The 22,806-nt window shown below is 42.1% G+C and overlaps 1 protein-coding gene across 1 annotated transcript in view; it reads right to left on the reverse strand.

Annotated features, from left to right (window-relative positions):
• Window positions 1-22,580, reverse strand: part of nfixb (nuclear factor I/Xb) — a 236,396-nt gene extending 213,816 nt beyond the window's left edge. Inside the window, exon 1 of the mRNA XM_051940976.1 lies at window positions 22,450-22,580. Coding sequence (XP_051796936.1) covers window positions 22,450-22,527 — 78 coding nt within the window. The 5' untranslated portion in view covers window positions 22,528-22,580. The remainder of the gene's footprint in view (window positions 1-22,449) is intronic.
• Between the last annotated feature and the right edge of the window lie 226 nt (window positions 22,581-22,806).

Here is a 22,806-nt window from a genome sequence, read left to right on the forward strand (position 1 = left end):
CATTTATTGCACTAAAAATATTCAAAAACAGTAAAAACAAAATCCCTACTGTAATTTCACAAAGTTCAGGGTGACATCTTCAAGGGCCCTGTGTAGTTTTCAGTTGACTATCATATATGAATAATGACTCATGCCACTCACTGCTATAGCAACATTTCCGTCTTCGAGCAATTCGGCAATTACTTCAATGTCATTATCATGAACAGAGCTGATAAAGTAAATTGTGAAAACACGACCTAAGTTGTCACCAACCAGAATTATCCTCAGTTCTTCTTTTTGGAAACATTTGAGGAGGCACATGTTCGGATTTGTGTGAGGGATGCGAGTGTAATGTGTTGTATATAGACCGTGTTCTAAACACAAGAGCGGCAAGTCAGCAACATCCAGGTGGTTTTGGTTTACCCTCACATTTCACTCCCCCCGTTGCTCTCCCTTTCCTCTCTCCTTTACTCACCCCCTTGTTGTCTCCCTCTGTCTTTCCTGCTTCATTATTTGTCCTTTCTCTCCGGCTAAAATACTTGCCGCCCTGTCACTATAACAGATCACCTCAGAGGAAATTTTCAGCCGGCAGTGGACGGTGTTTGATACAGCAGCGAAACACTATGCACTCCAGCCACACACACACACACACACACACACACACACACACACACACACACACACACACACACACACACACACACACACACACACACACACACACACACACACACACGTGCCATGAGCCTTGGATCATAATGGTGTCAGTGGATTAGTATTTGCCACCGTGGGCTGATATATAAAGTGTGTTTGTGTGCGTGTTAGACAAACAGGTGCAGTAACCTCATGAGGCTGGCTGAGCTGTTGGAGGGTTGGCAGTCTAGGTGCAATACTTACATTAGGTCACAGCAGTTGGAAAGCTGGAATAGCAAATACCATCTCACTTACACACACGCAAGGCAGGGTTGCACCTGCGCTGTGTTGTTCAAAATAACAGGAATATATTGTGTGAGAGAAAATACAGAGCGGGAGCGATGCAGACAAAGAAAATATGTGTGAGCAAATGTCCACAAGGGTACGTGTGAAAATGGGATTTTAAGCAGGAGAGAGGAAGAGAAGGAGAAGGGTGTGAAAACAAGTGGGGCTGACGGGCCACTCCTGTGACTCGTAAGAAAATTAAATAAACAACAACTTCTCACTCCTGCTTTCACACTCGATGTGCAACTCAGCCGAGTCTGTCGGAGTTGGCGTAAGGTGTCACTGTTCAGCGCTCAGGAGAATTTTCCTTCTTGTTATCTGTTCCCATGGCAACTGTGCGGTGACCTGCGTTGACCCCTGATTATTGCAGAGGGATGGAGGTGAAGTTGTCATTTGGCACATGTCAGCGGATGGATATTAGCACTTTCATCATTTCTTGCGGGTCACTCTGGTGAAGTCGGTAATCAGCCTTGATGATGAAGATGCACTGATTCCCTCTGTGTGGATAAAATGGTCAGAGTGCTGCTCTGTGCCGTTAATAATGTGTCTGCAAATGTGGTCAGTTTATTAAAATGCTTTTAATACTTTGATGTTGTCATTGCATTTGATACACATGATGTTTCTTTTCTTGCATTCAGGACTACCCTTTCCTTTTTTATTTTTTCTTCCTCTCTATCTCTGTAGTGTGTGTGTGTCTGTGTAAAAGCATGCACCACAGCCCTGCTACCTGTATTTCAACAGGCCCTGTTGTCTCATTATCAGAGTGACATTTGTGCAGTCCTGTGGAGCCATCTGGATGCGTCCCACACACATGTGAGAGAAACCAGCCTGGGTTTGGATCTGACTCACATCAAACAGCCTCCCTGCCCACACACACACATACTCACAGACACACACACACACACACACACACACACACACACACACACACACTGGTACACAAACACCAAATACAGACGGCACAAACAGAGCGGCATCCAGAAGCTAATATCTGACATTTAACGAATAGTGCGGTGACAGAGAGACGTTTCACACGTAGGACTTTCCAATCACAACAATGGAAGCGCTCTGAAAACAGCTGCATGTGAATCCGTGGAGAAAACATCGAAAGTGACCTCTCCTTAAAGTCAGTCTCAGTGGCGTGCTCTTTTAAATGTGTGTGCAAATGTGTATCAAAGGGACAGCCCCATCGTGAATATAAATGTTTATCAAAGTGCCACAAGTTGGAGTTGTGAAACTGTGTCTTTGGCTAAATGGCACAGATGAAGATGAACATTAACTAGAGGTAAAGTGCTACTTCATTATCCAGGAAAGTCCCACAAAATTGCACATTGTGATCAAAGCTATTGCTCAATTTCATTGAAACGAAATCACCAAATGCGAAAGATTATAGTATCGATAGGAGCAAGGCATGAGTCAGAGGGTACTGTAGATGGTAACATTTCTACCAGTGAGGTGCAACCAACAACGATAATTCTTTGCAACAAGAATGTTTTGTGTTAAAGCTTGTTAATTCCTAGAATCACCACTAAATTTATCTTAGAAAATCAGTTTGTGGTCTGATATGTGTAACATGTACTGTAGCTACTAAGAGCGATGAGAACAGACAAAAGGCCTCTTGACTCAAACGTAAAGGAGAAGACGCAAGACTGCGAGTGTGATAATTCTAAAATGCTGCATCTGGACCAATTTTATATCCTGGTTTCGGAACAAGCTGTAGCCTACCAAGGGGACGATATGACTGTTGCTCGACATTTGTGAAAAGACCAAACGCAGTTTCGCTATGACTGTGTCAGTGCAGCGAGCCATAGAAAAACAGTGCACACACACACACACACAAACACACACACAAAAGTCAACCAAGAGACTGTTAAATAGGCATACAGAGCTGTCATCAAATACATGCTATAGGTGTGGTGTGAAAAGTGCATGCACACTTCTCTCTGCGCAGAATCCAGAGTGCATTACCTGAGAAGCCGTGTGCAGGCAGGTTGCAGAACGCCACTGTGATGTTCAGTGACATGCTAAAGCTCTGCTGCATGCAAGGTAGGCCTCTCTCGATCCCCTTCATCTCTCTCTCTCTTTCCCTCCTACCTTCTCTCATCTATAATTGATTGCTCCCACTGTACCAACTTCATTTGCTGGCTGTGAATAATGAATGAGACACGGAGTGGAGGCGCTTTTTCCTCTCCGCTGGTTTGATACCCGATTAGCCGTTTACAGTGTATCTGTGCTATCCGTGACCAGATCTGGGGTTCCCAACGTGTGCCACAAAGTGAAGAGATGCTGCCAAGAAGGCCGCTCTGCCTCAGGGAGAGAAAGCATGACAGCATGAAATAAACAAAAAAGAATTATTCCCACTGATTCGCATTATTTGAAACCAGTGTCATGTATGACCAAGCAACAGGCTTGGTAAAGTGACAAGCATGTTGATTTCATACATGACTGAGGCTCGGAAGCAGCAAAACTGTTCAGTTGTTGTATGGAAATGAACCCTGTGACTTACAGTGAATGCATAATTCCCATTATAACGATCTCACACTGCGTACGCATCTTCACACACGCATGTACTACATACCTTGCACACATTCACACACACTTTCAAATGCACATGCGAACCCGCCAACACAGAGACAAACTGTTCTCTGGCGCAGATAAATGTGCTCTTTTGAGGTGCATGCCATGTGATGCACACTCTGCTCACCTCCTCTACACAGCTCAATGGACTTTCAAGCTGTGTCCAACACACACACACACACACACACACACACTGGCTCACTCACTCACACTCAACTAGGATTATTAATAGCGTGTTTTGGTGCCACAATCCACCAGAGAATTTCAAACGAAGCAATTCAGAAATCATGGGCCAAAGATGACACTACTGTTTTGTTTTGTTTTTTTAATGGGTAAAGTTACATCAACCGGAGGCTCCGATGGCACGTCGCTCTAGCTGGAGGAGCTGACATGAGTGGCATGCCCCGGACCTTCCTCTCCTACTATCCCAGGCCCACGCGCTTATCATTCATGAAAAAAGAAAAAAGAAAAAAAAACACAAGAGATTTGCTGACACAGGCGTGGACACAGAAACAGAGCCACATTGTTACCAGTCTGCCGTTGGACAAAGTTGTAACGGACAGAAGGGGCTCGGTGTGGGCACCAGAGGGCTGACGACACAGCAGCTGCTCGACTTTCTGCAACCTGATGGAGCGGGCGCATGTTTGTGTTCGGAAGAGCGGCGATGATGATAGTGATGATGGCATGGAGATAGTGAGGATGTGGAGGAGGTAGACAGCAGTGAAGAGCAGGTGGAGGCTGAGAATCAGGATATCTGTGGTGATTTCATCTCCAGCAACATCTTAAGTATCATGTCTGAAAAACAAGAACTTCCTCATCTATCCGTTTGCAAGCCACTCATCCCTCTGTCATCTCCTCTCTTTCTGTCAGTCTGTCTGCTCCTGTGACCACACATCTACACACTGAAAGACACAACCCTTTCCTGGGTTGTCTGAAAAAGTCTTGATCTGCAGAGGTAGACACACAGAGGCACAGTTATAAAGAGAGACGGAGGAAGGGTTGTGAGAGAAAAGACTAAGAACACCAGAGAGCCGAGAATGCGTGAGAATGAGAGATGTACTGTAGGGAGCTGGAGGGAGACGGAGAGAGAGAAAGCAAGAGAGAGACGAAGGGAGAATAGATGAGCATGAGAGTGTGTGAGAGAGATAAATAGAGACAGAGCAACCAGGAGGAGGGGGAGAGTGTAAACAGCAGAAGGTTCACTGGGTTCAGTGTGCAGTAGAGGAGCTGAAAGATGGGCGTCAGAACTCGAAGCCCAGGGGGCTGGATAGTGGTGCGTGACTCACATACTCATGCATACATTCACACACTCACACACATGCTCGCAGACAAGCGTGCCGCAATGAGAAACATCTAAATGCGATTTCATTTCCAAACATGATCTATTACACACACAAACTCCTGGGAGACAACCTGACACATAAATAATGAAGTCATTTGAAATATGTGACATATTTTCACCTGTATCTGGTTATTATTATGTCACACCCCTACTGTACTAGAAGTAGTATAGCGCATCAATAATTATATCGACATACTATAGCCAGTAGTAGAATATGTCAGTAATTTTATTGAGATGCCTTTAGAATATGTATGGCAGCAATCAGAGGGCACACAAGCAGTCTGAGCTTCTCAACTATGTATAACATTATCACCTCGTAATGGTCTGTAGGGCAGTTTCTGTTGTGTCGATTCATAAAATACATAACATCACACAAAGATCATCTGACATTTCCACAGACAAGAAATACAAAATACAGCCGGCCTTTATATTCATAGGTCATTTTTCTGTGTGGTTTGATTTTCTATCTGGCATTGACTAATGTCCACAAGAAAATACTAAGTTCACTGCTGTGTATCGGTGGCAAGGCTCAGCATGACGAGTCAAACCGATACTGTCAGTCACCCAGTCCACGTCTCCGATTTTTCTCCACATGAGTCACTGGATCTCGTTTAGACACTGAAAAACAACTGCCCACCCTTTGCAAAGCTGACATCACAAATCATCACGTTAACCTGAAGTCGACGCCTCAAAGCGCACACTTTCCCAGCTCCTCCACAGAGACGCACGACGCAATCAAAGAACGGTGACTGTTTCAAATTTCACACTTAACTGAGTGAACGACAGAACTATATATGCAACATATCCATAGCAGGCTTTCCACATCATACTCAGCTTAGTGCTGTCTGAAAGTTTTAATGACATAACAGGTAAATATACTGTAACTGCCAGATCCCCTGCTGGCAAGGACAAACAGAGTATTGAGTGCTTTCAAAGAAGCTGTCACTCACTTTATTGCATTCTTTACAAAGTCTGGCGACAAAGCTCTGTTTCACACAAAAGGTTGTGCATCTCACAGCTGAAACGAGCACAATCCTAACAACTTTCCAGTCTCACAATGGCTGATTAACACCTTGACAGAGATGTGTGCTCCTTTCTCTGAGAACAAAGGCATTTCTACTGTCGCTTCTCTGTCCTGCCACATTTAGCAAACAGCACCTAGATACTGTCTAACAGGCAGGCTCAGAGGCAGAAGTAGGAACACTTGCAGGCAGGTGTGCACGTTCGTGCGTGTGGCACTTGGATGTCTGTTGCCATGGTGACCCCCAGAATATCCCCACACAGCACAATGTGATATTTTTAATAAAGTTTGAGGGCTTTGACTTCACTGTCTAGCGTGGCTGTGAATATGTGAAGTGAAGATGTGAACTTTTTTTTCTTTTGGTCTGTTGCTGAGGCTTAACTGTGTTCTGCTCACCTGAGACAGTCTGGGAGCTTATGCCAGTGAGCTTACTGTGTATTGATCCACCAAAGTGTAAGATGAATGCAAAGGGAATACTAACTAGTGACCATGACAGTGTGGATGTGAATACATGTGTTTGTGACTCGGTCTGTGTGTGTGCATGCACAAATGTGTATATTTACCACAGTATGACTCACAAACCACATCAGAGACTGTGCTGCAGAAAACTGAGACAACACAGTTTCAAAGAGGAAGCCAGCACTGATAAAGCTGAGAGAGCAACAGGCGCAACACACACACACACACACACACACACACACACACACACACACACACACACACACACACACACACACACACACACACACACACACGCTTACACACACATGCACACGCACACAAAAACACTTAGCATAGACTGGAAATCCCCTTTTGTTCACCTGAATGAATTAAACCTGGGAGTATCTGAAACCTGAAATACAAATGTGAAATGTGATCATGACTCTCTTTCATTCCCCAGAGACATGTCCATTCTAAGAGCTAAACACACATTTCGCTATTGGCAGGTAAAGTATTAGAATGTTTCCTCATGTGGATTTTCGGTATCAATAATTATTCTCCACAAATAGAAGTGGCAAAGTCCGTTTTGAGTTGCCCTGAAATGTTTTTATGCAGAGATCATTGAGCCTTTAACTGCACACAGGTTGTCCTGAAGCGTGGGCTGCACTGTAATACACAATCTTCACCAGCAGATGCCAATATTGACTCATGAATGAGGTAAAGGAAGGCGTTGAGATTTCCTGTAATGTATTGTACGTTGGATTACGTCTTGGCATGTGTGCTGACAGGAAAGATCTTTTCCTGTTGTTGAGCCCGAGTGTCAGACTGCAAAAAGACAAGACTGACTTAGAGTCCTTTTAGGTACACATTATGCTGCACATCAGATATCCAAACAGAAGTTGTGATAGTGGGAGAGCAGATTAAGAGTTCATAGATGACCACAGCGACAGCGTGAAGCAGAAAAGGCCATTGATCATGTCTTATTATCCTCCTCCATCTCTTTTCGTGGTCTGCAATGAGTTTTCCATGACATTAGTGGTTGGGCTGGAACGGCCTCTTCCAGCAGAAGCGTGATGTAATTGCCTGTTAGAAGCCTCTGATTAGGGAAGGGGGAGTCAGAACCTGCGAGAGTCCGTGATGCTAAGTGCCTATTAACCCTGCATATGTGACACTGTTACTGTGTGTGTTTGCGGGCATGTGTCCGTGTTCGAATTCAGAAGCCTCTTCAGCAAAGGGTCACTAAAAGAATCTGGTTTGATAGCAAATAGTAAAGAGTTGGCATAGTTCTCTTTATTTCATTGTCCAAATTATATGCAAACAAGTAAGAAAAGGTGAACCTGTACAAAGGATTATGGGTGAGAAAAGAGGCACCTTCTGCTGCTATTAATACATAATTAATGGGCTTGCTTTCTAGATGTTATGAAGTTATTAATAAAGCGCGACGGGTTTCTCACCTTTTCTCAAGTCTATGAATGTGAATGTTAAAATGTGTTGTGGATTCTCTGCTGCATTTTTACCAGAAGGTCAAGCTGTCCATTAGACATGACCTTGTAGCAAGACTGCAAAGGCCCTGGAATTCCTGAGCTGATCAAAACTCAGATAAGCTCTCCCTCTCTTCAGCACTGACCAACACCCATCTCTATAGGAGGATTGAGACATTTGTATTTCTGTAGGTTTTCATTCACAGAAGGATGGAACTCCTGTGAACATTTAAACCCCTGGAATAACTTCTTCTTTTTAAAAGACAATGACTTTCAATTATATGCTATGGACGTTTGTTTAATGAACTTTCATGCTAAAATCCCTTTTCAGCTTTAGGAGACCCTCAGCCAGAGATGTCTCTGCATTCCACAGATCAGATAACAAGTCGTAAAACTTTATGGCTGAAGGCTGGAGTCACCCTCTCTCTCTCTTTGACTGAAACAAAGAGACTGGAACTGAACTTAAAAACCTTGCCAAATTAATATTTCTGGAATGTATTTTGTGTTTACAGGATTACCAACGTCAATGGAAATCATTCATCATTAACATATCCGAAAATCAAGATTCTATCTTTCACAGAAGTCTAGATACTAATTTGTGATGTTTAATCATTTCTTCCCCAGGATACTATGATTTTGGAATGAATTCCAGAATTAACCTCTGAATTTCCTCTCCATTTAGGTTGAATGATGACCATTGTATTTACCTGTTACCAAATCTCTGACTTGTTGTTATATTCTCACTGTGATACATATTTTTAATGTCATAAACATAAACATATAGTTATGAATGAAATGATTCACATCATATGAACATATGTATTAATCTACACATTTCACTTTCACACAACTGAATATGGTGGGATAGACAGATCGTGTTTTGCGCGTTTAATATCATATTTTAATCCATTCTGGATTCCTCTTTCTTCTCTACTCTGTGAGAACAAAGAGATTCCAAATTCCACCAGACTCGCGCCTAAAAGTTCTCTCTCTCCGCCCAGGTCCTCCCCTTAGCTGGACCCACAGATAAAGTCAGCCGTAGCCCACATCATCGCTCTCTCTTGCCCTTACGACCCTCTCTTCTTACCCCTCTCTTCCTGAGAGGCCAACCAAAGTCTCTCTCATTATTTTCTTACCTAAAGCGCGTTTTTCCTATTTTGAAATTCCCTCACCATCTAAGTTTGTTAACTATTTATCTTTTAATATTTTTGTAACTTAAGGAGACATTTTGCTCAATTTTAAACCAACGTTATTCGTTTTAATCTGAAGAACCGATTCAGAACCAGCATTTATTTTTCTTAATTTTGACATTCTTCATCAACACCCATTTTTCTTGGCTAAAGCCTGAGAACCATCATTTTTAAGCACTCAGCTGAGAACTCCGGAGATCTGCTGGACCAGGTCTTTGCATAGAACCGATCAACCCGCGGCAGGACATCAAGGCGTGCCACAACGACGACGCACCGTTCCGAACCTGCCGGTCCAGACCGTGTGCATGAATCTGAAGGCCCAGCAAGTCCCAGCCCCATGACGGTTCACTTCAATAACTCCAGCTGAGTTTGCTCTGATTCCATTCTATGGGTGATGTACTAACCGCTTGGTCATTTAATTCACTTCATCAATTTATTCTTTACAAATCATTAGAATTCTTAATCCAAATTACCGGTTACCTCGTCAGGTTAGCTCTGGCTAATCCTCACCATATTTCCTTCTCTCTCGCACCTACTTCCACATCCCTCACACATGCACACACACCACACACACACTCCCACATTCCACGCACACACGTAGTCCTGCACGCACACACACACACACCATATCTACATTGTACATAGTTCACTTGTCATTATTTTCATAGAATAGTTAATAAATACCTCATTATAGACCAAATTACAGTCTTGTGTTTCTTTGTGTAGAATGTGGTCAATTTAAACGAGGATTCAAGACTTTTTGATATGAGATTGATCAAAATTTTTATGAATATTAATAATTTTATTAATGTTAATTAATAAATGTCCTAGCCATTACAATGCTAGGTGGTGCCCCAATTATTGATAACGAGAGCAATAAATCATAACGTAGTACCGCTACATATATTGGTTCCCCGTCCGAGGCCGATTAAAAACCTTTTTTGCACAAAGAAACACTATTATTCAATCACCGGGAGCTGAAGCCTCCCTCTGCCATTCATTCACATACACTGGTTCTTTATCTGCTGTGTGAGCATATGTCTTCCTTTAATCAAATTGTGTAAGTAATTTACTGCTTGAAACGCTGTTTTGTTTTTATATCACGTCGGATTGATAACATTAGTGGACGCACTTGTGTTTTATTAATCTGTTTTGCCGTGAGCGCTGTTGATCCGTGACGTCAGCTGAAGCTGCAGTCAGTCCCTGTGTTGCTAACTAAACTAGCCTGAGCTCTTTGAGTTGTTGTTTCGAAAGTTTTATCCATCTTGATACAGTTTATTTGTCGACTAAAACAATTAAAAATAAGGCCTGAAATTCATGAACAGTGCTATGCCTTACCGATGAAACGTCCGGAACGCATAGTTTGTTCAAAAGCCTCCCAGTTAGCGTTCGGAGTAGCTAACCGAACTTGCTAACTCTGCTTCGGCAGCTTGAGGTAATTTAGCATTTGTCTCGTGCCCAACACACATTCATTGCTTGGTTAAATATAACCTTCGTTCGCTGTTTGCTAAGATCCACAGCGACCTAATTTTATTAGATAAGGCACAATTAGCCGCCGAGCTAACTAGCATTAGCAGCGAGCTAACTAGCATTAGCCCGGTCTTCAACCACCAAATTAAGAACAAGCCCAGTGGCACCATCTTGTGGCTGTTTCGAAGTGTTACACTTAAAGCAGAAAAACTGCAATTTCTAATACATGTAAGCCATTGAAACGCATTTTAATCGAAAAGCATGACTTATTTTTGAATGTAAAACTGAACTATTGTAGTTAAGAGCTATTATTAAACATTTCATGCACTTATTCAATTGATTTTAACCCACTATTGAATTTTAATCCACTTTTTGATTTTCAGTTCAGATTCTGAACCTAAGCAATTTTCACAGATTCTGACTCATCACTTAAACAAAAGTTAAGTGAGTTGTTTTTGCATCAACTAATCAGTTGAGCACATTTTAGGTAAACATTTAATGTGCATAATCAAGCTTGTAATTTAATGTTTATTTTGAAACTTTTTCATAGTTAAATGGTTTTACACAACTGAATGCCTTTAACTAACCAATGCTGAATTAGTTCTCCTTTACCTATGGTAATTGAGCTTCTAAACTTGAACACTGAAACAATTAATCTTACAAAAACAAATGTAAATAAATCCAGGCTGTTGACCAAATTATTTAAACTCTTCTTTTTGAGAACATCTAACTGCATTTGAATAATCTCACTTGTTGTTATGGTTGTTCCGATTCCAAAAACAGAACTTTTCCAGCCCAACTTGTGCTAAAATTGTTTCGTTGTAAATTTGTTTGTAACATTTGTCCGTTTGCTCTCATTAACAAACATGGCCCCAGATGCGTCTGACCTCAGTGACCCGCTGATGAGCTTAGATGACGCTTTAAGTGGCTTGACTGAAGACATGTTACCTGGATATGTAAGAAAAATCCAAAATGTTGGTCCTTCTACCCTTGAAACCAAAATGACAGAGCTCCTGACAGAAGCGATCTCAAAAACACACAAACAAAAAAATTTTTGTCAAGAATCTTAGGGAAAATGGCTGCTGTGATGTCAGCACAACTTCAAAACACTTTTCAACTCTTAGAGAGAACAACAAAAACTCTAAAAGCCCGCAATCAGGAAAATGAACTATTAAGAAAGCAGAACCAAACTACTAAAACCCAGATAGAGCAAGAACACCAAGCTAGGGTAGAAGCCCAGACACATGTTGCTGAATCGGAAGCCCAAATCACTCAACTTCAAAGCAAAAATGCTGAATCAAACCAAGAAATACATCAATTAAAGACAGAAAATGACCGATTGCAAGAAGCAATTTCTAACCAACAAATCCAGCTTCAAACTGTAGAGACAGAGCTGGAACAGTCCAAGAAGGACTATACAGAAACCAAACACCTTCTAAAGAAAGCTGTGTTTGAAAACAATGACTTAAAATCTCAAATCAAAGACAACAGCAGCTATGTGGCAAACCTCGAACGACAGTTGCATGACGCTGAAGTCAGAGCTGCAGAACCACTAGAAATTCAAAAGATCGAACCAAAAGAGCTAGCTGAACTTGAAGCTGAGCTCACAGAACCGGGGAGATACACCTCATCTCCTCCAGCAGCTCAGAGAAACCCATTACCCCAGGGTTCCACAGTCCGTGATTTAGACAGCATAGCTCGACACATAAAGCGTTTTGAACCAAATTTTAATGACTCCAACTATGACATCCTAACCTACGTGTCTGACATCAACTTCTTTTTGAAGAGGCGTCCACTCGCCTCAGTAGATGACAAGATTTGTCTGGTAAAGATGACATCCAGTCGTGATGTCAGCAGCTTTATCGACCGCCAACCTCTCAATGTCAGAACTGATTTTGAAAAGCTGTGTCAGGCCCTGAAAGAGGAATATCGCGACCTCATGCCAGACACTGGCCTGATACCTGCCCTTCGTGTCAAACAGGGACGATCAGAGAATCCCCATCAATATTACCACAGGCTACGTCTAGCCTACTTTGGATCCCAAAACAAACCGGGAATGGAGGAAGATTTGCAATTCAAATCTCTCTTTGTCGAACACCTGCATCCTACTACTAGCTACCACCTTGGAGTGTCGGCTTGTCCACGCTCCTTAGACAGCCGACAGCTACGTGAGCTGGCTGCAAAAGGCTTCTTTAAACAGAGACAGAGTCAGTCCAGATCAGCAAAACATAACATTGTTCTGCGTCTTGACAGCCCTCCCTCACTGATGGAGCTTGAAAGAACTTCAGGCCACAATTCACATGGTCGGATTACTCATCCACCACAAGCTAAGCGGCCTGACTCAACACCGAAACAGTCCTCACCTCAGGGACCTAGGCAGGCCCACAAACCTGTCAAACCACCTTGGACTGGCGGACGCCAGGACCACATGAAACCTGTTCCTAACCAAACTCGGCCCCCAGGTCACCCACGAAGGGGACGGTCGAACCGTTGGGACAGACATCACAGTCGTGGTGCATCCCGTGACAACTACTCGCATAGGAATGATGAGAAAGGCAGACCCAGACGGAACCACGTCAGTGGAACGGGTGAGTCTGACATCCCTCACATTTCCCAAAAAGTAAAGGAGCTTAAACAGCTGCTCCAAGAGGTCAGGAAGAAACAGAAGAAGTCAGAGCGTGACTCTGTAACATCTGTGTCTTCCTTCACCGATTCCTTCAGTCCGTCAACCACGGCTGGAGAAGAATTCTACTTGGGACCTCATGTCGATGCAATGCACTCAGACCCCAACCATGAATATGACAACCCTGCCAGCCAACCAGATGACACAGAACATATGTCAAACTGGGAAGCTGATGAACCTGACTTTGACTCAGACCCTGAGACTGACACGCTAGATTCCCAACAGGGGGCGATGACCGAGAACCCCTCAGTGCGCTCTCAGAAGTCCAACCAGACTCTGATGATGAAAATTTTGAGAACAATGCATTCCCTGGTCCTATGACATTCCTGAGCAACCTCACTGAAAAGGGAGGAACAGGCCGAACATTTCACCTACCGATAACCATTGAAGGTGTCCTGGATCAGGACGCACTTCTGGACACTGGAGCCGACATCACAATAATGTCACTCCCTCTTTTCCAGGAACTACAACACAGACTGCACAGGACAGGTAGACAGTCTGATTGTCAGTTCTGTGACTTAAACATCCAGCCATATGCACAGACAACTGTCACGTTGTCCACTAGGGCTGAATTGATGCTTCAGATAGGACATATGACACTGATCCATCCAGTGTATGTGTCATCTCTGGACAACACTCCTTTCCTTATGGGGAAAGACCTTCTCAACCGCTTTGAACCCATAATTGACTTTAAACGCTCTGTAATCTATGCACAGGTCCGCCAGCCTCTGCCAATCGCAGCTCCTGATGACACTGTGACACAGAGTTACAGACAAGAGCACACAGACGACACCTTACAGGTTCCACAGAGCCCATATGATGTTTTCCTCTGCACAGTGGATGACTCCACTCCTGCAACCCACCTCTGTCCACAGTCTGAATATGTCACTGAAACTGCAGGTATCAAGTGCACCAGCAGGGCCGCACTGCATAACCTCCAGCTTCCACTAGACCCTGGTCTTCCTTTTTCCATCCAGAACGTTCCTGTGGACACTCCTTGGACAGGTGCCTCCACATGTCAGCCCAGCCCAGAATCTTGTGCCCACCCACCCACCCTGTCGGCCAGTGAGCTCACTCGCCCTCCCTCTGCTGCCCCACAGGCCACTCACTCTCCTGTGTTGGTCTCCCTGGCAGCTGACTCTGACCTTATGACCCTGCCTTCGCTTTGCTGTGACACACAGGGCCCGGTTCCGGATCTTGTGAGTGCTAATACCTACACTCTGCGCTCTCTGCACTTCTCCTCGGCTTCTCACTTTTGGCTCCTCTCTACTGTCCTCGCCACGTTTCTGGTGTTCATCGGCCTACTTTTTCATGCTTTTGGCCCTCTCACTTCACCTTCGTTCGTGGTGACCCAAAACCACAGGGGGGTGACGTTGACACACGGCCATGAATCACTATGGGCAAATCCCAGCCTGCACACCGTTCACCAGACTTCAGGTCAGATAGGAAAAGCCAACCACAGAAAGTTTAAAACCAGACTACTCCTACTTCTGATAGCCATCACAGGAACTCCACATGAAGTGACCAAAGTTCCACTCCTTAAAATAATGACAGGTAGACAAAGGATTCTACTACTGCACCTGCTCTTCCAGCCAGAGGAAGCCTGTGTTGATACAGCTCACACAGCTTCCCACTATATGACTGACGTAAGTGACCAAAACCTCATGCAAAATAACCACCAAGTGGGGGACAAAACATGGTCCTACCTCTCTGCCCAACCACCTGAGAACACTAAACCAAGTGGGGGTAAGCTCGATCGAAAGCTCCTCCCTCAATGGTCTGACAACTTCAGGATTAAGGACAAAATCTATCCTGTAATCTATCAAAACAAAATCGATAGGGACAAAAACCCTTCCACTTTAAATGAATACATAAAAATCGCACCAAAACTTCATAAAGACTGCATGGGAAGCAATAAATCAGTCAGATCTCATACCAGAACTAAATAGATAATTAGGAAAAACTAAACGTCCTAGAGAAAAACAACAGGTGTAGAATAGAACAAAATTAAATAACTTAATTTTACAAATCCAATTGTAAAATTAACAGGCAAAGAAATAAATTACTAAGTTTACAAATTCAACTTTGAATCAGCAGATAAAAGGAAATAAATAACTTTACAATCATAAGCCTAACTTTAACAACTAAACAACCATACAATCAAATTGTCAGGAAATTACCAAATTAAATAATATAATCACAACAAACCAAGACAGTTTACTAATACTAACACAAACAGAGCTGTTGTCCTTCCTTTTAGACTCAGTGAAAAATCACTTGAGGTCCTCTCAACCACAGGTGTCTTGTCTTCAATTAAGTTCACCCTTTAATATTTTTATTAGCACCCTCGTTAAACTCCGTAGGTACAAGTGGGGGTTAAACCCATCGTATCAAGTGCACAACTGACCGTAGCCTCTGTTTTGATTCTCGTTAACATAAGATTCGCGTCTCTTATCACTGCTAGTACTGTGAATTCATAACTCTCTGTTTTCCAGGTTGTCTGCTCACCCAGTAGATAAATATACTTCTGTCTGACACGTTTCAAGACACCAGCTTTAGGTAAATCATACACATATCCTCTCACTCTAACACAACACCTTGGATTCATTACTACTGACAATTACACCTCTCATACGGTTAAATGACAATTTAACCATGATCTAACACTTCTGTAAGGATTTACATTTTCAGAAGTGACATATATAGCTTTAGGTTTGTTTTAATTTACCTTATTTTGTTTTATTTTTATTCTCTAAGCCCATAGGACTTATCTACTCTTTATTAGAATCTTGATTCTTTTACTTTACCTTACTAGTCAGTAATAAAGCTGTTTCAGGAGCTAACCCACTAACCCTTAGGATTCCTGTTCCTGATACTAATAAACATCAGCCCTGAATCAGAGCAGCATCTGAGTTTGATCCTGACACCACGGATGACCTTGATGTTGGACCGAAGTTCGTCTGATACAACGAACATCGCTCCAAAGTGGGGGAATATGTAGCAAGACTGCAAAGGCTCTGGAATTCCTGAGCTGATCAAAACTCAGATAAGCTGTCTCTCTCTCCAGCACTGACCAACACCCATCTCTATAGGAGGATTGAGACATTTGTATTTCTGTAGGTTTTCATTCACAGAAGGATGGAGCTCATGTGAACATTTAAACCCCTGGAATAACTTCTTCTTTTTAAAAGACAATGACTTTCAATTATATGCTATGGATGTTTGTTTAATGAACTTTCATGCTAAAATCCCTTTTCAGCTTCAGGAGACCCTCAGCCGGAGATGTCTCTGCATTCCACAGATCAGATAACAAGTCGTAAAACTTTATGGCTGAAGGCTGGAGTCACCCTCTCTCTCTCTTTGACTGAAACAAAGAGACTGGAACTGAACTTAAAAACCTTGCCAAATTAATATTTCTGGAATATATTTTGTGTTTACAGAATTACCAATGTCAATGGAAATCATTCATCATTAACATATCCGAAAATCAAGATTCTATCTTTCACAGAAGTCTAGATACTAATTTGTGATGTTTAATCATTTCTTCCCCAGGATACTATGATTTTGGACTGAATTCCCTTATTAACCTCTGAATTTCCTCTCCATTTAGGTTGAATGATGACCATTGTATTTACCTGTTACCAAATCTCTGACTTGTTGTTATATTCTCACTGTGATACATATTTTTAATGTCATAAACATAAACATACAGTTATGAATGAAATGATTCACATCATATGAACATATGTATTAATCTACACATTTCACTTCCACACAACTGAATATGGTGAGATAGACAGATCGTGTTTTGCGCGTTTAATATCATATTTTAATCCATTCTGGATTCCTCTTTCTTCTCTACTCTGTGAGAACAAAGAGATTCCAAATTCCACCAGACTCGCGCCTAAAAGTTCTCTCTCTCCGCCCAGGTCCTCCCCTTAGCTGGACCCACAGATAAAGTCAGCCGTAGCCCACATCTTCACTCTCTTACGCCCTTACGACCCTCTCTTCTTACCCCTCTCTTCCTGAGAGGCCAACCAAAGTCTCTCTCATTATTTTCTTACCTAAAGCGCGTTTTTCCTATTTTCGAAATTCCCTCACCATCTAAGTTTGTTAACTATTTATCTCTTAATATTTTTGTAACTTAAGGAGACATTTTGCTCAATTTTAAACCAACGTTATTCGTTTTAATCTGAAGAACCGATTCAGAACCAGCATTTATTTTTCTTAATTTTGACAATTCTTCATCAACACCCATTTTTCTTGGCTAAAGCCTGAGAACCATCATTTTTAAGCACTCAGCTGAGAACTCCGGAGATCTGCTGGATCAGGTCTTTGCATAGAACCGATCAACCCGCGGCAGGACATCAAGGCGTGGCCACAACGACGACGCACCGTTCCGAACCTGCCGGTCCAGACCGTGTGCATAATCTGAAGGCCCAGCAAGTCCCAGCCCCATGACGGTTCACTTCAATAACTCCAGCTGAGTTTGCTCTGATTCCATTCTATGGGTGATGTACTAACCGCTTGGTCATTTAATTCACTTCATCAATTTATTCTTTTACAAATCATTAGAATTCTTAATCCAAATTACCGGTTACCTCGTCAGGTTAGCTCTGGCTAATCCTCACCATATTTCCTTCTCTCTCGCACCTACTTCCACATCCCTCACACATGCACACACACCACACACACACTCCCACATTCCACGCACACACGTAGTCCTGCACGCACACACACACACACCATATCTACATTGTACATAGTTCACTTGTCATTATTTTCATAGAATAGTTAATAAATACCTCATTATAGACCAAATTACAGTCTTGTGTTTCTTTGTGTAGAATGTGGTCAATTTAAACGAGGATTCAAGACTTTTTGATATGAGATTGATCAAAATTTTTATGAATATTAATAATTTTATTAATGTTAATTAATAAATGTCCTAGCCATTACAATGCTAGGTGGTGCCCCAATTATTGATAACGAGAGCAATAAATCATAACGTAGTACCGCTACAACACAAAATCCTGACACGGAAATTTGTATTAATTAACGAAACATTTGCTTACCATTTATTTTCTGGTGAAATATTAGACGCTATTACTCTTTCGGGCCTCAAAGTGCTATTTATAAGGACGGCATCTATAAATTTTAGATGGGAAACGTCTCTTTAGTGGAACTGTTAGGCGTCTGAAACGGACAAGGCTCCAACCAGACGGGGAAATCCACAAGTTCAGAATGAAACAACGCATTGTAGTTTAAAAAAGGAACACGTTTTGTTTGTTCAGTGTAAATCATCTCAACTCCACAGCTCAATAAAACTGTTTTACCTCTAGCGTCATGGTTCCAGATCACACGACCTGCTTCTCGTTTTGTGTATCGGCTTGGTCCTATTCTGTCTCGTTTTTGTCATTTTGTCTCTCGGTTTTGTAGCTTTCTGTCTCACTTTTGTCATTTTGTGTCTTGGTTTTGTAGTTTTCCGTCTCTTTGTTGTCATTTTGTGTCTTGGTTTTGTAGTTTTCTGTCTCTTTGTTGTCATTTTGTGTGTTGGTTTTGTAGTTTTCCGTCTCTTTGTTGTCATTTTGTGTCTTGGTTCTGTAGTTTTCTGTCTCTTTGTTGTCATTTTGTGTCTTGGTTCTGTAGTTTTCTGTCTCTTTGTTGTCATTTTGTGTCTTGGTTCTGTAGTTTCCTGTCTCTTTGTTGTCATTTTGTGTCTTGGTTCTGTAGTTTTCTGTCTCTTTGTTGTCATTTTGTGTCTTGGTTTTGTAGTTTTCCGTCTCTTTGTTGTCATTTTGTGTCTTGGTTCTGTAGTTTTCTGTCTTTTTGTTGTCATTTTGTGTCTTGGTTCTGTAGTTTCCTGTCTCTTTGTTGTCATTTTGTGTCTTGGTTTTGTAGTTTTCCGTCTCTTTGTTGTCATTTTGTGTCTTGGTTTTGTAGTTTTCCGTCTCTTTGTTGTCATTTTGTGTCTTGGTTCTGTAGTTTTCCGTCTCTTTGTTGTCATTTTGTGTCTTGGTTTTGTAGTTTCCCGTCTCTTTGTTGTCATTTTGTGTCTTGGTTTTGTAGTTTTCCGTCTCTTTGTTGTCATTTTGTGTCTTGGTTTTGTAGTTTTCCGTCTCTTTGTTGTCATTTTGTGTCTTGGTTTTGTAGTTTTCCGTCTCTTTGTTGTCATTTTGTGTCTTGGTTTTGTAGTTTTCCGTCTCTTTGTTGTCATTTTGTGTCTTGGTTTTGTAGTTTTCCGTCTCTTTGTTGTCATTTTGTGTCTTGGTTTTGTAATTTTCCGTCTCTTTGTTGTCATTTTGTGTCTTGGTTTTGTAGTTTTCCGTCTCTTTGTTGTCATTTTGTGTCTTGGTTTTGTAGTTTTCTGTCTCTTTGTTGTCATTTTGTGTCTTGGTTTTGTAGTTTTCTGTCTCTTTGTTGTCATTTTGTGTCTTGGTTTTGTAGTTTTCCGTCTCTTTGTTGTCATTTTGTGTCTTGGTTTTGTAGTTTTCTGTCTCTTTGTTGTCATTTTGTGTCTTGGTTCTGCAGTTTTCTGTCTCTTTGTTGTCATTTTGTGTCTTGGTTTTGTAGTTTTCTGTCTCTTTGTTGTCATTTTGTGTCTTGGTTTTGTAGTTTTCTGTCTCTTTGTTGTCATTTTGTGTCTTGGTTTTGTAGTTTTCTGTCTCTTTGTTGTCATTTTGTGTCTTGGTTTTGTAATTTTCTGTCTCTTTGTTGTCATTTTGTGTCTTGGTTCTGCAGTTTTCTGTCTCTTTGTTGTCATTTTGTGTCTTGGTTTTGTAGTTTTCTGTCTCTTTGTTGTCATTTTGTGTGTTGGTTCTGCAGTTTTCTGTCTCTTTGTTGTCATTTTGTGTCTTGGTTCTGTAGTTTTCTGTCTCTTTGTTGTCATTTTGTGTCTTGGTTCTGTAGTTTTCTGTCTCTTTGTTGTCATTTTGTGTCTTGGTTTTGTAGTTTTCTGTCTCTTTGTTGTCATTTTGTGTCTTGGTTCTGTAGTTTTCGGTCTCTTTGTTGTCATTTTGTGTCTTGGTTTTGTAGTTTTCGGTCTCGTTTTTGTCATTTTGTCTCGGTTTTGTACCTTTTTGTCTCGTTTTTTGTAATTTTTTTTGTCCTGTTGTATCTCGGCTTGGTTGTTTCGCATCTTGTTTTTGTCATTTTGTGTGTCGTTGTCATTTTCTGTCTAATTTTTGTCATTTTGTGTCTTGTTTTTGTCCTTTTGTATCTCGGTTTGGTCGTTTCGCATCTTGTTTTTGTCATTTTGTGTTTCATTTTTGTCATTTTGTGTCGCATTTTCTTATTTTGTGCCTCGGTTTTGTCGTTTCATGTCTCGGTATTTAATAAAAAATGACTGGATATCACTAAAATGTCAACTAAAAAACCTTCAGAATTTAATAAGTTCCCCATTACTTATTTTTAGACAAAAGTCTCATCCCACTTGATTTAAGATAAATTCACTTTACAAGAGACATTTCAGCAAAAGATGGAGGGACTTGTTTTAAGACAATGCATCTTAAATATCTTAAGTCAAATGATCTTGAAGTGATCTTGTTTTGAGTTGAATTTTACAAGAAAACTCCCAATAAGTTGAATACATCTCAAATTAGGATGTTACATGAAAGCAAAAATCTATTTCTGAGTGAAAAACTGCTCTTGTTTCTTAGCATATCTGGCTTATTTTAAGACACCTAAGCTTGACAATCCTGGTAAAATAGAGCTTAAAATAGATTTTCCCAGCTAATTTTAAGATCTCAGTATTCTAAATATCACATCTTATTTCAAGAAATCTGACCAAGCCATTTCTTCCGTGTTCTATTAGCAGATTTTTTTCACTTATTTGAAGGTAAAACTTCCTTGAAATGAGCTTTTTTTTTTCCCCCTTGTTTTGAGAGGGACATTTTTCCCACTGCTGCTTTCGTCTCAGAAACAAACAATTCTATCAGGAGCAAAATAAAAACGTCGGGAAACAAACGGCTTGTGTGTCTCGAAGCTCTGAAACTAACAATCCCAGTGAAACCTGCCCGGCGCAGCAGGCTTTGTGTATCCGAGAGCTGAGACGCTGCGTGTCCACAGACGGAGGGAATGCTCGTTTGCCAGCCGTGCCCAGCCTCTGCCCCTCTTTCTGCCCCCCTTAGCACCCTGTAACCCTTCCACCCCTCCTCCATGCTCTCCATCTCCTGCATCCCTGCATGGGGCCCCAGTGCTGGCTGCCATCCCTCCCCGTCTCCCTCTCTTCCTCCCCCACTCCGTTCCCACCCAGGCGGAGGGCCTAGCTCTGCCCTACATAGCAGCGAGCGCAGCAGGCTGGCACCGAGAGGAACCCTCGGGTTTACAAACTGTGTCAGGCCTCGAGACACCTCTGTGATCAACACCAACCGCCACATGAGAGGAAATAATAAAGCGGCCGCTACCAAGAGATGGCCGTGATTGATGCTGTCAATATGTGAAATCTGGAATAAATTAGCTCTCTGATCCCACCCAAACTGTGCATGTTTGTGTCACAGGAAAGCTGAAGGTCAAATGCACGGCAACAATTACTGCAGCTGAAGTTCAACTCAGGTGCTTTGCAGGAAATAGAAGTGGAGAGGTAGCACAGTGCACGTGAAACAACAGCAACAGCATCCACACAACAGCACAGCAGGTAAGACGGGTTGAAGGAAATCAGATCCAGTTCAAAACAGAGTTCCTCGTAAAGCAAAAAGCTGCATATCTGTGCTGCCTCTAAAGTGTATCATGGCCTTAATAAAAGTATGAATCATTTCCTCTGGTGGAAAAAAAAAACAGGTTTTAATTAAAACCTCTCATCCTTTGGGATAAGCCCCAGATATCTTTGATGGAGTCAATCACCCAAATGATCTTGTGATTAGAATTTAAGAGGAGAAACCGGGTGTTTTTCAGGAGAAGTAGCACTGTCTCCACCAGAACTTGAAGAAACTTGCCAAATGTATATAATCAGCATTGCTTCATCTTAAATGATTTTCGCATGACAGCATCCTAACCTCAACAAGGATAAAATCTGCCTCTACAGTTGGCTTTCCTTTGGCCTTAAGCATCAAACATCTTGGATACGCACATAGCAAGTGGCTGAACACGGTCCTTTCACATGTACTGTGTGGAAACATGCAGCGTGCACAATATGTACAACAAACAGCGAGTCTGCAGCGAGTGGGACGTTTCATCCCAGAAAAACAAGACGCAACCGAGTGCAGAGGAAGAGCAGAACAGAACAGACGAGAACAGAAGACAGAGCGATCAGCAGAGAATGAGGGAGCGACAGGGAGCATCCATCCTACCATCCACCATGACCTGGCAGAGAAGTCATAACACAGCTGCCACCTGAGCCCGGGGTCACTCTGCCTCTCCCACGCCATTCCACACACTGCCACGCCGCCTCGCCCACGCCAAGAATCCTCTTCCCGGGACTGCTGATAAATATATAAATAAACAAAGCGCAGTCAATGAGGGGAAAAGCACGGATGGAGTCACCAATCAGGAGCTATCTGTTACCAGGATGCTGCTGCGGCGTGAGTGATGGAGAGGGTGTGTGTTTGTGTGGGTATATACTGTATGTATGATGTGCTCTGTGTGTGTGTGTGTGTGTGTGTGTTTGGAGGGAGAAGGGGACACAGACACAGAAATGCCACGGAGAT

This window comes from Acanthochromis polyacanthus, chromosome 21 (assembly GCF_021347895.1).
Source record: "Acanthochromis polyacanthus isolate Apoly-LR-REF ecotype Palm Island chromosome 21, KAUST_Apoly_ChrSc, whole genome shotgun sequence".
NCBI lineage: Eukaryota > Metazoa > Chordata > Actinopteri > Pomacentridae > Acanthochromis > Acanthochromis polyacanthus.